Below are 17,335 nucleotides of genomic sequence, written 5' to 3' on the forward strand. Positions count from 1 at the left end.
TCAGTATATAAACATCTGATATAATACTTGATTTATTCTTTTTGCCTTCTTGGAAGGAAAAAAAAATGCCCCTTGAATTAATCAGTAAGAATATAAAATGCTAGAGAATAAGAAGGAAAACCTTCTTCCCATTTTGCTGTCCTCTGACATGCACGGTGCCACACACTGGACCAAGAGCTGTTAAGAACCCTTCAGAAGTGACTAGACAGAAGGTAAGTGTTAGCTGTTTCTCCTTCTGCCAAAGAAATCTAAACCTGTGTGCATTTCCATGCATAGAAAAAATTTAGGAGAAGGCTGGAAGCCCCACCCTATTTCAGTCAAACTCATTCATCACCACAAAAAGGCACATGAACATGAGGAGCTCATCAAGAACTTAAGAGTCTCATCATTCACCAACACTTTCCACACATACATACCAACAAAACAATCAAATACAAGACTTGCATTAACAAGTCTGTCACATATTTTAATTAAATTGATTTGCATAGCATGACTAATTATAAACATTGCACAAGGCACACCATGATGAATCAAGAACATATTTGATCACTCTTAGTCAACGCTCTTTATTTATATATAACAGAATTATATTGGATTAGACCCTATAGTAGAACATTTAATGTAACTTCAAGCAATGGTCAGTTAAATAAGGAAAGGCAGCAAGGAACTGGGAGTTCACAGGACAGTAGCAAACAGGAATTTAGTAGAAGACAGACGTTATGAATTCTAATTGCCCTACAACTAATAGCCAGAGCAATGTTGTCACTGCTTCTGCCTGGAAAAAAAAAAAAAAAAAAAAAAAAAAGCTTATTTTTTAAAATACCTGGATTTAATACATGTCAAGACAACAAAGCATTTGTATAGCACTCAAAATTAAGAACACTTATGTACATACTAAGTTTTCAGTAGAAATGAATACTTCAAAGACAAGGCTCCAAGCTTTTTCACAGAAACACAGACATCAAAGAAAATGAACTATGGCAAGACCAAATTAAATATTTTTTCCATTGTTGTATTACTGGCATTAGTATCTGATGGATGGAATCCTGTGAACTGTGTTAATTACCAGTGCTTTCCTGACATCTTAGTTATGAACATGCTTCTAAGAGGATGACCAAGATGTCTGGGCTTTTGGATAAGGGAGAACAGAGTTTCAGATAAAGAACAAGGAATATTTGGAAACATCAGTAGTTTATTTCTTCCCTCACTAGTCTCACAGTGGCACTCCTTCTGGAGCACAAATCATTCCACCACCTCTCTGAAGAATCTCATTGTTAACAGGAGTCAGGGTTTCTAACTCCACTTATTTGAACAGCAAGTCAGCCTAGTCCTGCATGTCATCTTCGCAGACAACTTACGGTTATTTCCCTTGAACTCTGACAGATCTCCTAGAACACATACTTTCAAGCTTTGTCCCTAAAGCCTACTTGTTTTCATCAAAGCAAATATGGCATGACTTCAGAACCAACAGTAAGGGAGAGTTGCAGAATCAAACCTGAACCAGTTTCACAAATACACCACTTCTCCTGCATGTGTAAGGTAAAAAAGAATATTATACACACATAGCCTTTTCCGCCATAGTTCCTGGCAGGCCACTGCATCTCTCTAATTGAAGTCACATAGAAGGGATCCCCTCCCTGAAGGAAGGACAGATACACAAAGAGAGTTAGCACAACAGCAGCAGCACACTGTGGCTTGTATTGTGGATACAAGCTTTTTTCAAGTGGAAAAGAAAGTATGTTGTTGCAAGATGATACAGTATTTGCATAATTGAGGCAATTATTTCTCTGATCATTTAATTATCTTTAACACCATAAACAACTTTCATCTCTAAAGTATTAAAGTTGCTTATCTGGGATAATAATAAAACATGCAAATAAAATAGAAGACAACTCGGAGTACTGTAAATTTACAACATTTTGCAGTTTGAAACAGTACATACACAAGTACATCTCCTTTCAAAATTAAGCCCAAGGAAAACAGCAATGCATATTACTTTAACTAAATTAGTAAAACTTCTCTTTCTGTACTGGAAGCACTGCATAAGCCAGCTGTTTGACCATCACTTAGCAGGCCTGATTCTTCATAAACTCATGTATTGTTTTTTTAAGTGGCAGTGTTTGGCTTTGGGGCTTTTGTGTGGCTGTGTGTGTAGAGTTACTATGGTTTTGAATTTTTTTTGGAGGGGTGGATTTTTTTGGACAGGGCTGGATTTTTGTTGTTGAGTTTGTGTTTCTTGTGGCTTGTTTCTCACAGACAACTCTTTTTTTTTTACACTAGTAATGCTGACTGTAGGTGGGTGGAGAAAGACAGCCTGACTCCCATTACACAATAAGCACATAAAAATGCTCATTCAAACTTTTCCATAGTGTGTAGTCCTTGCACAGACATTACTTGACCAATTAGAGATATCCAGACACAGTACTTGAACAGCTTTCTAAAGTTGAGGGATGCCTTCTATGAGGATTTTAACCTAAATTTAATTTAGTTGTATCATTTTCATTCTACAAGGTACTGATAAATCTGAGTCTATGTATATTCAGTACTGCCTCAAAGATCATTAATGTGGGACCAAAGATATAATCATAGGCTCTGATATACAATTTCATAGCTTGAATAGGTTTTCATCAGAGGGGTGGCAATAGAAGAATTGCAGATACACGATTTATATATTAGAAGACACAAAGGAGTCGCACTGTGCTAACATGTAGATAATCACAGATGGAAATTAGAGCACACCCACCACACACAAGCATCAACACTTGCAGCATTTTTGAGCACACACCCTCTCAGCAGTCCCCATTTCCCCACACCCAGCGCTCCCACAGTCCCTGTTTACGGTACGGATGAGCACAAGGAGCCGGGGCAGAGGTGTCCTTTGGGCAGCCTGTGCTGGAGCACCACTATATCCCCCAGTGTCAGTGGATGAGCACAGGCATAGTCCGTCCCCTCCTCTGGCCACAGTGACCAGTGGCTCCCTGCACCCAGCAGCTCCCCTTGGAAAGGACACGAATAGTCTGAGCCGGCCAGAGAGAAAAGACCCGCGTGTCACAACACCATCATGTAAATCCTCCCCAGCAAAACACGTTGGAATTGCTGGGAAAGAGCCATGAGAACCAGAGCAAGCCTTCAACTCCCAGCCACTGTATGCTTTCTGCACTTTTGTGTTTTCCCTAATAATTTATCTATTTGTTATGAAAAAAAAAAAAACCACGCAGTAAGATGAAATTTGATTTAGTCTCAGATGGAGAAAATACCAGGATAAGCAAGCAACAGGTATAAAGTCCCATCAGCAGTAAAAAAGTGAACTCCTTAAGTTTTTAGCTTTCACAAGTCACCTAGCACTGACATGATTTAAAAGGCAGATTTGTTTTACTGTTAGAAGTACAGAGTAATACTACGCTCACTTAGAAGAAAGAACTAACTACAATAGTACACAAAAAACATGGCATTAAAGCTTCTTTGCAACATTACAAACACACAGCTCTCTCTCTGGTATCCCAGAGCTTAAGCAAATTGTTACCTGTGCACAGAGCTGGCCAAGGCAACCCAGAGCACGTATGGAGAATGCTCACAAGCAGAGACATGCCTATGTTTATAGATGGGCAACCATAAAATTAGGAGCCTCAGAAGCTTCTCCATGAGGTATTCCCCACAAGAGGGCCCCTCTCATCTCAGGAATCACTGAAGAGCTTGTTAGCACTATTAGATGCTCGAATAGCTATGACTGAAAAATTCTAACTGGTGTAACTTAGTATATCCCCTGAGCACTGTACTCACTTTGCCATCTATAAATTTATGAATGGCAGAATAAAAAAAAAACCTTCACCCTGATAATTAAGCCATTTACCCAAAGAAAGCTAGTTAAGTGCAGCAGAATCATCTGCCAATAAAGGGAGCCACTTGTAACATCTCCCTGCAACACCCTTGTGGTGATGTTGAAGTTTTCCCCAGGATCAGACCTGAAAGTCCATGTATGTAGCCACAGGAGGCAAGGAAAGAAACAAACCAGCCACACACCACAACACACATAGAGCTTTGTTTTTTCAACAGAGGTAATACTTTGACCAGTAGCTAATTTCACCAAACACAGATGGGATGTTGACCTTCGTGAAGAGCTGGATCCAGACACAGGTGTTCCGCTTGTGGAGCAGACTGCAGCCAAAGCCATCTGCATGGCCCTCCCTGGGCGCACACATCTGCTTGCTCATGGATGGACCAAAGAGCCACAGAGCAGATTGCTGATATGTTTTGAGGTTGTTCCTGTTTGTGAACCCCTGTGATAACTAAGAGACCTTAAAGGATCTCAGCAGACAAACTTCACAGAAAAGCCACACAGTTAAGCTTCACAGAAGTTTAACTCTGACATTTCACTCACAAAGAAGTTTCAAATGAACTTTGACAGTACAAAGTAATTTAAATTCAAAGCACTCAAGAACTTATGCAAGTAGATCCTTCGGTCTACAAATGTCCCAATGAGTAAAAGTTCAACACATAAGCTTGAAATGAAGCTATAAAGCAAACTCAGAATAGATCTAGGCACGTAAGTCCTTTTAAAACAGAACATATAATAAATAAATAATATAATAAAATACATGTTACCTGTTGGCTCATTTCTAGTTTTGGTCAGCAATTATAAAAAGACTGATAAGCCAGTTAAAAAAAAAAAAATCACATCAGCAACGTAAGGTAGAGAACTGGAAAAGAGTTTTTTAGAAATGGCTTCAAAAAAACAGTCAATTCTTCCCATGGAAACTGAAGTCAATGTGGTTGCAAACTCTGAAACACATAGGAATGCAGACACACATCCTTTCTGAAGCTGAACTTTAGAGAGATACTTGGGAGAAACTTGTAAGGATTTCTGAGCTATATTCTATACTTCTAAGTCTAATGAAGACAGCACTTGGATGGCTCTGCCCACAGTCATTGCTTGTGACTGCATGTCTGCATTACATAAAGTATGCATTAAAAATATTACACTGAGAAAACACAATCCATCAGCCAACAGCCATATGGCCTACTCATATGCTGTTCTGATATAAAATCTCACTCTGATTTAGAGATAAACTTGGACTTATGTTAGAGAAGGACTAGCAAAGGGTGAGTAGAATGGGACTGCGGAGGACGGTAAAAAAGAAAAAAAGGAGAGGACTAAAAGTTAGACCCATACTTCACAGTCCAGCAAGCAGCAAAAGCAAACAGCATCCGCTCCTACAACAGCGATACAGCGGTCGATCCGCTTGCGTAAGCCAAAATCTCCTCCCTGCACCCTCCTCGCCCTTAGGGCCAAAATAAAAGCGAGTTAAAACGGTCTCGCAGTGGATCCCTCCTTAGAGGAGACGCAAGGACGTCTCCCCGCTTTCCCTGTAGGAAAGAAGGGCTTGCAACAGCCCGTCGCTCGCACGCGTTTGAGGCTCAGCCAAACCCCGGGGCCCCGCAGCGGGCCTCGCTCGACAGGCGCCGGGGCGCTGCCACCAGGTACCTTGACCCTGCCGAGCTGTCCCTCCGCCCTCGCCGGGGCTCACCCCGTCCCCGTTAGCAGCGTCTTGCGGGTATCCACCCACCCTTATTGCCGGAGCTCGGCGCTACCTCAAGCCCCGGTCAAAGCCCGCAGCCCGGCGGCCGCCCCCTCCAGACCCCGTCCTCGCCGGACGGCTCCGCACCCGGCGTTAGCCCCGCCGCTGTGCGGGCGCCCCGCAGCACTCCGAGCCCTTGGAGCGGAGGCTTCAGAACGACCAGCGGCGACCCGGGAGCGACGGCGCGGCCCCGCCGACACCCCTGCGCGAGGTCGGGAGGGGTCTCGCTGCTACGCGGGCACGGTTCGGGCACGCCGCCCCCACCAGGCGAGAGCCGACCCCCCGGCTGTCCCCGGCCGGGCCGCGGCGGTGCCCGGAGAAAGCAGCGAAGTCCCCGCACGGCCAGGCGGCCACGGAGCGCCCCCGCACCTGTTGCGGGCGAGGCCACCGCCGGGCCCCGCCGCGCTCCCGCTTCGCACGGCGCCCGCAGCCGCCCGGGAGCGCGGGGCCTCCCCACGCGGGCCGATCCGCGCCGCCCTCCCTCCGCCCCGACCGGCTCGGCCGCAGCCGCTGCTCACCTGCGGGCCGCCGGCGCCCGCCGCTCCTGCCCGCGGCCTCCGCCATGTCTCCTCCTGCTCGCCGAGCGCGGCTGCTCCGCCCCGCGGCTCCCCGGCCCGGGGCAGGTGAGCGCCACGTCCCCCGCCCCCGGCTCTGCCCGGCAGCAGGTGAGGGCGGGAGCGGCGCCCGCGGCCCGGGAGCAGCCGCCTCTGACGGGCTGGAGGCGTTTATGCGGCGGCGGTGGTGCGGGGGCGGCTGCCCGCACTCCCGGCCCCTGCGGCGGCCCGGGCTGCCGAAGTGCCGCTGTTCACACAGGTGTAATTAGTTTTTTCTTCAGAGCAGCTCCCGCCGCATTGGCACAGCTCGTTCCGCACCGGCGCCGAGAGAAAAAACAGGTTTGGGGATGCTCGCCATCTCGACAGTAGGTGGGAGGAGTGGCGGCCGCCTCGTAAGCCCAGGCGATTCGCCGCATCGTGTGGGAAAGAGCTGCACTGCTGTAGACTCGTTCCTGCGGCACGTGCTCTTAAACAGCCGGTTTTAAAGCTGCGTGCAACGCCTTGGTTCCAAAAAATGGCTCTGAAGAGCTGTCGATGTATCAGTCACTTCTGTAAAGGTCATGGTTCTGTTACCGTTCCTATGAGTTTGCCTTAACTTGCTTTATGCTGCTTTTCAGGCTCATAAGAGTGTTTCTATTTAAAGTGTTCTCATCTGCATCAAAACATCATTTAATTTTGCATCTGCTTGTAGGTAGCACCAATCATCAGAACTACAGGTGAAGGAGGGTGGATGAATTGGGGAACTCATAGGATGCAGCTGTGGAAGCAGGTGGGGAGGGGCAGCTCCCTTAGTTTGGTGCACTTAGACCAAGCAAACTTCAGTCACCACACAGAGCACCCCCCTTTCAGAAACTGCAAAGTTCAGAGCACAAGGTCTTTTAGGGGAAGGAAAGATTAATATTTTGCTGTTGCACCGAGACCCATTTGTGCTCTAAAACAAGGAGACTGGGGCTTGGGTGATAAACATTGCCCTGTGGCTTATGGGCAGGAGCGTCTGTAATAGAATAGGCTGGACTCTATGCTGAAAGGTGCAAAAGACAGCAAAATCAGCACTGCCTTGGTCGAGTTTTCACTTCTGTGCTCTCTTAAGGGAGGTATAAAGGGGTGTCTCTGTCATCTTGAGCCCTGGATTAGAACAGCACTGATCAAGGACTAAGAGGTTATCCAGATTCAAACCTAGTGGTATACCCTATGGTCAAAATGTTGCCCTCAACAAAGTCCTGCACTAATGTAATCTCAAAGCCCTCACTTGTGGTCCATCCACCCACAAGCATATTCTGAGAGCCAGGTTGACCTCTCTAATGCACATCATCCCAAAGTGTTATGTTACGTTTTGTCTGAGGATGTAAAAAGTAACATCTGGTACAATCTATAGGAAGTAGCCTGATTTAGGGATCTTACATAAGCTTTTGTGCACAGATCTAGTACCTGTATGGATTAGCTGTGCTGCTCAGGGAACCACATTCAGACCAGAATTGCTGGAGGAGCATAAGTGTACATGTCCTGGCCTGGGCATGGATCAGATCCAACAGAGTCTCACAATGGAGAATACAGAACTGATTGCTGAGCAATGCTGCAGAAGCCACCTTGGGTCTGGTGAAGCCAGCAAAGAACTCTAGGAGTTAATTCCCAGCTGGTGCCAGGCTAGGTCTCATGGAGATGTTCAATGGAAACCTCGATCACACTCCTTTCTCCCTTACATAGTTGGCATTTCTGAGCAGCCTGAGTCATAGAGAACAGGCTGCATGCTTTCCAAGTAAACAGAGCAGTGCAATTACTTTTCAGTCATACTGCATGAAACCAGAGGTTTTCAAAGCTGAACCAATACAGGATCATGCTTCACACAAAAATCAAATTAGAAGTCTTAGGGTTACTTCTCAGTGGGTAAAGTCTTTTTTAAGTTTTGGGTTTTACTAGTTAGCTTCCACCACTGGTCTTTCTAGTGTTTAAAATGACCTTGAAAATGTATTGATTTCTGCTGTAATAGCAGTAGAAATTAATAAACAGTAGTTGTGTTTCTCGTGAAATGCAGTGAAGTTTTTGGAATGAGTTGAATACATCTGTGCCTAAAAATCAATAGAACCATCTTCAGAGTACAAAAACTCTGACTAAAATGATTTAATCTACTGTTCTCAACCTTTTTTTTTTAATACATAATTGGTGCATTGTAGCCAGCAAAAGTTACTGTATACACATTAGGACAATGTGTTTATGTTTAAAAAAAAATATTAGTTTCCTTTGAAAATACCTGCTAGACCTAAAAAATCAAGCCTTTTACTGGTTACCAAGACTTATGAAAAAAAAAGTAGCTTCTTGTCCAGGCAAGTCTTACCCTCAATGGAATTTTTTGCAGCTGCCCCAGAAGAATCTGTTGATATCCATTGCTAGAATGGTGGAGTGACAATGACAGTGGATGGACAGGAAACTCCCACCATCCTTTTTCATTACATGTGAGAAAAAAAAATCATTGCATAAACAAAAGTAGAAAAAGAAACAACAGGCCACAATGACTATTCAGTGCATGGAGGCAGGACTTTCCATTTCTCAAGTCAAGAACAGCACCCAGAGAAGAATTTTGTTTAGTCTTGGCTTGTTAGTACAGGAATTAGACTGAAAAGAAAAACCAAGAAAATATTCAGTGTTATGGTTATCATACTCAAATTGCAGTAAGTTTAAGATGCATCAGAAAGGTTCCCTTGATACTCAGTTTGAATTTTTTTTCTTTTTTTTTATTCAAATATTTTCCAGTTCTACACAATTGTTATTATTTTAGAAGTCCAAAAATATAGGAAAAAGTAAGTCTTAGGTTATTTTTATTTTTAATTGTGTATGTCAGAGATAGCTTTAGAACAAGCTAACATTACCGTGGTTCAGGTGTATACAACTGGTACAGTTCAGTAGTACATAAACAACTCTAAAACAAATGCACCATAGAACTTAAATTACCAAAAATAAACAATATGAAGCTATATAGGGCAGTAGGTAAAAACAATTAACTTTAGGTCTTGCACACTAAAAGAAAAATATCTAATTATGATTGAAATTATGAAGCTCTACTACAGATAATATCAAGATATATTACAAAGAAATTGAAAAGTTGTTGTCACATTTTGGTTTTGTTCCAGTGATGTACTGTTACATGAAATCTTACATCAGTTTGTCATGAAATTAACATCTGCTTACTTTAACTACAATACTTCATAAGTTTATAACTTTTGTGTGTATGTTTTCTGAAAATTTTTGAAAAACTTGCATGTAAAAACATTTAAAGTAAAATAATGTTGCAAGTTGTTTACAGATTCCTTATGGATTATAGGAGTAAAAGCAGTCAGGAAGCTGCAGTGTTTTTAACATTGGTAAACAAATACTGGATTAAAGTGCAACAGTCCTTCTGACAGCACACCTGCTCTGGCTGAAAGGAAATCTTTTCATCTCTGCAGAGAAGCAAAGAAAAATATCAGTGTCAGGCGTGTTTCTCTCGAAAGTCAGTGATCGCCTTCCAGAGTGTGCACAGCATTCCTCCTCTGTAAAGAAAAATCATAAAGACACTCAGGTACAACGAACCTCTCTAGTCTGAAAGCCTTCCAACTGAGGTGCTTTCTGATTTTCTTGCTCTGGTTTTGATCAATGATACTCAGTGGGAAGGCTGATCAAAGGTGAAATCCAACATGCATTACTCAAACAGAGAACAGAGTCCTTTTCTGATTACAAGACAGGGCAATCTTTCCACTTGGCAGATGCCTGCTGTCTGGAATTCAGACTTCTGGTCCAAAGGACTTGCAGAACCTGCATTTGACTTCCAACATGATGCAAGCTGGTGACCTATACACCTGGCATGATTAGGTGAAATGTAGTATTACTTACAGTCCATGAGTAATGTTTCTGAAGTTTGATGATGATAATAAACTACTGAAAGTTCTTTTAGCTCTACATTTTAAAATAAAAGCAAGGTTCTAATGGGATACCCAGTGTCTCCAGTTGTAAGGTAAATGCTTAACCTTAAAATTTTGCCTTCAATAGAAAAAGCTTATTTTAAGGTTTAAACAATATCAGCTGTTTGGCAGAAATATATCAGCATACAAAGACATACTGGAAAGTATTAGTTATTTTAAATGAATTGTACACAATGCAATAAATAGAGATTTAGTTAATTTTTCTTCTTACAAAGCACAATTCATTTAACTGTGCAGGATTACCTCAGTCTCAAACATTTCAGATCATCTCGTGTAACATAGCAGAGAACATCCGTTAAGGTATAGTCTTCAGCCAAGAACTGCAGAAAGAAATTTAAATAAACATTTTATTAAAAATATTATTTAAATTGCTAAGCTCATCTTCCTAGAATCATCGGCCCCTAAAAATAGAAGGGTAAATTACAGAAAAACCTAAAATTGGGCTGAAATCTGGCACATGTAACAGAAAAACATGGTTTCTACAAATACAGTGAAACTTTTTACGCTGTATACTCTGCATCGGCATACAATTTGAAAGATGTAATGCATTTACAGCTACTAAAAATCTTTGTCAACTGGCATTTCTATTGGTACCACTGGTATTACAGAATTACAGACTTCACTGAACACAAATTCAACCATATGTAATAGCACATTTAACCCATGAGGAAATCAAAACAGTTGAGATGTACCTTTTCAAGAATGGCATCTAAATTTGATGTAATTGAACTTGGAGGAACCTTTGGTCTGATCTGTAGGAGTGATAACTACATGCAGGTATTCCTAAATTAGCTGAAATCTTTAACACCTCTAAAGTTATATAACTTGCTGCAGAGCAGACTGATCTGCTTCAGGATATTTCACTGTAGCACAGCTAGCTAAGGGTGAACATGTATCCTATATGCAGAGTATCATCAGCAGGAATGCTGCAGTGTGTAAAGACACTGAAAACCCAAGAATGGCTATTTACCAGGATATTTTATTGCTTTATTTACAATCAGATTTAGGAACTATTAGTGGTATTTTATAATTATGAAGGCCTTCACATTCATGGCTTTTTCCTATCCTCTGAAAACAAATTAATCTCTCAAAATGTGCTAAAGTAATTAGAAAGGTTTGGTATTCTTTTTTAAACTGAGTCACAAAACAGTATTGCAACTGTGCCAGGCAGTGAATAGGATCATTGGTACCTTGTCTATCGTGGCCTCGTCAGCTCCATGAACCCTCAGCCAGTTTATGAGATCAGGGTCTTCGGTCCCTGTGCCAGTGGAACGACGATGACGGACAGGCAATCCAGGAATATCTGGAACAAGCATATTTGAGACAAGGTTTTGTGTTGCCAAAGCAACCTCTTGTCATTTTTGACTCCTCAAGCACTTTCAAAGTGAGCTTTTCCTTCAAGCTTAGAATACCAATATCCCCATAAATAAATGCCAATTCCCAAAGAACACACTTAATTACAATTTATAGACAATTATACATTAATTTCTCTGCTTGGTTAAGGGTACAGTTAAAGTAGTGTGAACATTGACACACACAAAATTTTTCTGCTCTCTTCTGAAAATGACTTTGCTAGTACAAGGCACATCAATTTCACTGTCACTGTTTCTACACTAAGGTTGTTGCATCAATTAACTGCACTGTTCAGTGTAACTCATACAGCTGCTGCACAGGCAATGTCTTAGGCTGAGGATCAGCTGCTTTTGGGAAGCAGCACTTGGAAGCAAATTACACAGAAATATCAAACTGCATTAGCACTTCCACCTTCTTCAGGGCAGACACAGCAAACTCGGCTTTCCTCCGTAATATTTAAGTTGTATTTGCATCTGACCAATTAGGTGTATTTGCATCTCACCTCTTGAACTTTCACTGTAACAATTGGAAACAGTCTGTAATTCAAGGAACATATAACTAAACATATTAGATTATCCTCTTCAGGAAAAATATTTATTCGGTAGGATATGAGCCTTGTACTCTTCCATATAATCACAAACAAAAATATTTAAATCATACCATTCCTTGTACTGTGATTAACAAATCCAGTAATTTGTTTCCACAATGTACATTCTTATTTCAGAGCAAACCCTACCAGAAGCAGCATCATAAAAGCATCTTTGCTGAGGCTGGCTCAATAAAATGGACAGTCATTTAGCTGGCACTTTTTATCTGTAGCCAGTATGAAACTTTTCTTTAAAAATTCTTCTCACTTACCTATTGGCTGTGACCTGAGCTGTAGGTTCCTGATCTCTTGGTCTTTTTCTTCTATAGCTTGATGCAAGAGGACCTGAAATTCTCTCTCCTTTTGAACTAACTCCTCCAATAACCTGTGAAGTAATGAGAATAAAGCACTCATTTCTTCAGTAGCTTCAAATTTTCAGGAAAGGAAAGATCTTACTTTACCTAAACTGGAAACATTCCTGACAAAGACAAGGACAGACTTCTTCAGCTTTCACTGAAGGTATATTCTTTCACTATAGATTGATTATGACCTATAACAAAGATATAAACATTCTTACAGAAGACCCAAATACACCAACCTCCACATATATGTTCACACACTAAACAAGTGGTATGGTAGAAAATTTCAGTGAAATTTCTACAGCCTGTGCTCTGTTTTAAACAAAACTGGAACTGAGAACAAATATCAAAGTGGTTCATAAACTAAGGGCCAAACCTTTGTAAGGAAAAATGCCAGTTCACATCTCTCCAGCAGACATTTTCAAAGGTATGGAAAGGGTACAGCAGTGATGAAAATGTGGTGAAAACATATGGCTGCATTTCATAAATATGAAAAATACGTTCTCAACCACACAAGGGGTATTCCTTCCTCACATATAAGGCACTTTGTGCCTGCCCTCCTAGTCTATATTAAGAGTGAGAAAAGAGGAGGCAAAACACTTGCCTACGCCCCTAAGTAATTGCTTCTGAGAATGTCAAGCAGAAGTAAATTGAAACTCATGTTTGACCTCCTTCATAACACAAACCCAGAGAGAAACCTGGAGAGATTCAGTAGCTAGCACCATTTAAGCTGATCAAAAGAAAATAGTCAGAATATAATGGAAAATTAGTATGTAAAACTGCTGCAATTTGTTCTTTTAGAAAAGTGGTTTAGTAAAATGCAGGATTTATGAATGATATGTTATCAGGAACTTAGTAAAAATGGACATGGAGAGCAGACTCATAATCCTATAACTGACTCATGAGCCTTCAGAAATTCTGCCTTGAAAGGATTGCAGCATCTTCATTGCTTTCTTGAAACCTCTGTCAGCCTGAGAACTATGTAATAACTGTTCCATTTCAGCATGTTTCCTTTTATTTATCCATGTATTATTTTTTTTTAATTCCATACCAGTTGAGCACTGCAACCTTTTTCTGAAAAACAGGAATTTCATTAGAAAATGTGCCACAAAAGCCCCTTACCTGCCTTTGCACAGGGGTAAGCTGAATTCCACATGATTGCATTGTAAAAACTTCGAGCCCTACTTTTAGCTTGCATGCAGGCCTACCAGAAACATATTTTCACTTGAGTGCTTCCACACCTGAGCTAACAAACCTTAACAAGTCCATCCTGCATGGGAACAGAGCTGCCTAGTGCATCTACACAACCCCACATCTTGGTTATTCTCAGTGCAAACTGATATTCCATCCAGACAAGTCACCTTTCAGTTAACTTATTCCTAGTCTATCTATTCTGGTTGAAAAAGGCCTTCAGGGCCAATAAAATAATCCATTATTTTCTCCTGATAACTGCTTGCTGCTTATGACAATAAAGCTTTCATAAATATCTAAACATTTTTCTGTATTATTTATTCAAAATCTCTGCATGAATGACTGGATGAGAATATTTGGCCAAAGGCTTTGCATTTGAGAAGTTTACAGAAGCAAAGTGTTAGCAAAAAAGTACCTCTACAAGCTGATCATTTCGGAGACTATTCCCCACCATAAGCTTGTGAAGTAAAGTGAGTCAATCTAAAATATTTATGTATTTCTTTAGGTATAACAATAAGACAATCAAAATATTTCTCAGTGGTCACAAGTAAAAAAATTAATTGTTACATAAGGACCCTAAAATACTGATATTTTGTTAAATACAGTACAGTCTAATTAATTACTCTATTTCTGGCAAATTTCTCAGACACATGTAAAAATAAAGTGTAATTTAACATTTTAATTTCAAATGAAACTGCAGTTCCAAAGAATGTTCTACCAGCATAACAACTGTCTTATTGAAGACATATTCTCTTTCTATCAAGGCCACATTCAAAATCTACTGAGGTCAGTAGGAAATCCAGTGTCATAAATTACATGCTGCAAAAGCAAAATATCTACTTTTTGCTATATCAGACTATTTGGTATATTTTAATGAAAATCAAACAAAATATATAGAAGATCATTTGGATTTGACTTTTTCTCTGACATTTCTTAAACGAACAACAAAACCTTAAAGAACCAGTTTTCATTTGCACAAAGTGCAAAACATATTTCTGAAATAAAAAAAAACAATATCCAAATTTCTGCCTCATTTCTTCTTTTAAGCAAAACATCTATTTTCCCCATCTTCCTCTGTTTAATAAAAAGGTGATGGTGCTGGTAAGCACTGATCCTGCTTGCAGTGACTTCTGTGCACAAAACAAATCTGAAGCAGTTTCCTTGTGGAGTTTCTGTGTGGCTGGCTGTTAGCTTGAGTTCACTTGCTGAGAATAGCTATAGAAAAGAACAGCAAGTTCTGCCTTAATGGAAACAAAACATAACACCATTTATCAGCCATACAGAGCACACCAAAGAGAGAAAAAGCAGAAGTTTGGCAGCAAGTCAGACCTTCCCTGGAAGGGCACCTAAAATCAAGTCTGACCTTAACTTGCATCACTATGGTTTTGTTAAAATTCATAAAACTATGTAAATGATCAGTCACAGCTAAACAAGGATCATCATTAAAAGGAACAACATACACTGCAATGGAATTTTGGCACTGTCAGTAGTATTGCAGCTTATATATATTTTGAAAGCTAACCAATGCATACTAGTGTAAGCAGGCTAGTGTCCCTGTCTCCTGATGTCCAGACTTACCTGTTTGTCTCTAATTTTAGCCTGCCCAGCTGGACACTCAGTGATCTGTGAGCAGCCTGGGAGTCATGGGACACCGTAGAGCTGAGTGTGCTTACACCTGAGGTAGCTACTGCATCTTCCAAGACAATGCAAGGCTGCTGGATGGTTTGATTCTGAGGCTGTTCATCTTGATCTTCAACATCTATATCATCTTGATCGGCCGTATCACTTTCAGATGCAAGGCTAAAATGTGGCCTTAATTCTATTAAAATAGAAGCAAAAGAAAAACCACCAAAGATGTTAAACATTAGTTAAATATTAAAACAAAAGCAGGCCCAAGTGACTAATTCCAGATCATCCTATAGCTTTGGTTACAACAGACCTGAAATTTCTGTAACAGGACAACAAATCTTGTCTAGGGGTTTAAGATCACTCAAAACATAACAGCATCCTTGTTTATGCAGATTATTATTCTGCCTATTAAAGGTTCAAGAGCTATAAAAAACACACGTCTGTATGAATATGATTCCAGATTTGGCTACCATTTAATGTCAAATTGTGCTGAAGTATCATGTACAGCAGAGTTTCTTTTGCTTAATTCCATTCTCAGTAGTTTGTATTTTCTTATGTGTCTGACTTGAAACATTTTATTAAATAAATAACCATTATTTATTTTCTATCCAGGTATTCCTGCTGTTGCTGTTCTGGCATATTTAGCACTCCATCCTTATAAGAATACCATGTTCACAAAAAAATGCATCCAAATGTAGAGAGGAAATTACAAAAAGGCCCCTCTCCCAACAATTAAAAGCACACTTCCCTTCTACTTGAGAGGGAAGACTGCCTATTTTGTAATGAGGCACATCCACAAAACTATGAACACAAAGCTATATACCCTGGTTTCTGTTGTTCCTTGTTTAAACTACTTACCAGAGCCTACCAGGTATGTGAGATATGTACACAAGATCTGACACTCCTACACAACTTATTATTGTTCACAACATCTGTTTGTTAATTCTAACTATTTCATATAAATCTTTCTTCCTTCCTTCAATTGTGGCTCCTTACTGTTAAGAACTCCCTCTAGTCTTCTCACCAAAATGTAATTTTTTTTCTTGAATCCCTCTTGCTTTATGCCCTTTCTGCTGAAGAACTAAACTAACAAGTATGTTTCTCTTCTTTACAAAAGAAACATTTGTTCCTTGATCTATTTCACCTCTTCATTTCAATGCCAGATACCTTTTTCAAGGCTGAACATAATAAGGTCAACTGAGCTGTGCTTCCCCTAAATTCAGGAAAGCAGATTTATTATATAGCAGTTACCCAAATACTGCTAGGCAAAGATTTCTGAATTTGCTTCGAACTTCTGTCCTTATTAGTGGGATACAGAAGTTCTTTGCCATTGTTCAGCACCAGGCAGCATAAAATTGGCTTTGTACCATTCTTTAAACATCCCATAACTTTTACAAGTGTTAAGGACAGTGATAAATCTCCACATCATAAGAAAAAAAAAAAAAAAAAAAGAAAAAAGAGCGAAACAAAGGCAAGGGAAAATAATCAGAAGTAGGGAGCAGCAGCTGATCAATGCCTGAAAACTACTGAGGCACAGAGGCTTTTGTTTAAGCTTGACCACCTACAATTAATGCTGACACTGGGCTGTATGGGGAAGAACAGTCTACTAAGGAGGAATTCTACAGTTACTCCTATTACACAATGAAGTACATGCCTGTAAGAGGTGTTCAGCATTCTAATCAGAAGACAGAGGAGTTTCTTTGTGACTTGAAAGTAACACAGAAACTATATCTTGTCATTTGTGCTAGGGATATGGAAAATAAGGAGAACAGGAATAGCTATAACTTTCAATGTAATTTTCAGATTCCTTTATTCATAATTTAAGACTCAACCCACTGCAGGAAACAGGAATGTAAGTATTCCAACTTAAAGCATTAAATTACATATTTGAAAATATCACCATTAATTCCAGCATTAGAAGTTAAGAAGAAGTAGAAAAACTAAATTTGGAAATAGGTAGAGAAGTAACAGAATGGGCTACAGTTTCATCTAAACAGACTCCTTCCCTCAGTGAAGCCATACATTCTAATTCCACATTTAAAATACAATGTACAAACTGCAGGCACTGCGGACCTGTTTGTTTAGTTTTGGCAAGTTTCAAACCAAGGGTTTGGGGTTGTTCGGGTTTTTTGGG

General features: G+C 40.4%; 2 protein-coding genes across 6 annotated transcripts in view; both read right to left on the reverse strand.

Annotated features, from left to right (window-relative positions):
• The window catches only part of MAP7 (microtubule associated protein 7), a 108,996-nt gene extending 102,323 nt beyond the window's left edge, over positions 1-6,673 (reverse strand). For 2 of the 5 annotated variants that reach the window (XM_053936980.1, XM_053936978.1), the window contains exon 1: positions 6,095-6,656. In XM_053936980.1, coding sequence (XP_053792955.1) covers positions 6,095-6,140 — 46 coding nt within the window. In that variant the 5' untranslated portion in view covers positions 6,141-6,656. Of the gene's footprint in view, positions 1-6,094 lie in introns of all 5 variants that reach the window. The other 3 variants (XM_053936979.1, XM_053936983.1, XM_053936984.1) reach the window with 3 other exon arrangements.
• Positions 6,674-8,837: 2,164 nt separating this feature from the next.
• MAP3K5 (mitogen-activated protein kinase kinase kinase 5) overlaps positions 8,838-17,335 on the reverse strand; it is a 99,110-nt gene continuing 90,612 nt past the window's right edge. The window contains exons 26-30 of the mRNA XM_053936977.1: positions 15,151-15,391; positions 12,295-12,407; positions 11,274-11,386; positions 10,327-10,403; positions 8,838-9,654 (exon numbers count right to left, since the gene is read on the reverse strand). Of these exons, the coding sequence (XP_053792952.1) occupies positions 9,594-9,654; positions 10,327-10,403; positions 11,274-11,386; positions 12,295-12,407; positions 15,151-15,391 (605 nt within the window). The 3' untranslated portion in view covers positions 8,838-9,593. The remainder of the gene's footprint in view (positions 9,655-10,326; positions 10,404-11,273; positions 11,387-12,294; positions 12,408-15,150; positions 15,392-17,335) is intronic.

This window comes from Vidua chalybeata, chromosome 3, assembly GCF_026979565.1.
Source record: "Vidua chalybeata isolate OUT-0048 chromosome 3, bVidCha1 merged haplotype, whole genome shotgun sequence".
In the NCBI taxonomy this organism is placed as follows: Eukaryota; Metazoa; Chordata; class Aves; order Passeriformes; family Viduidae; genus Vidua; species Vidua chalybeata.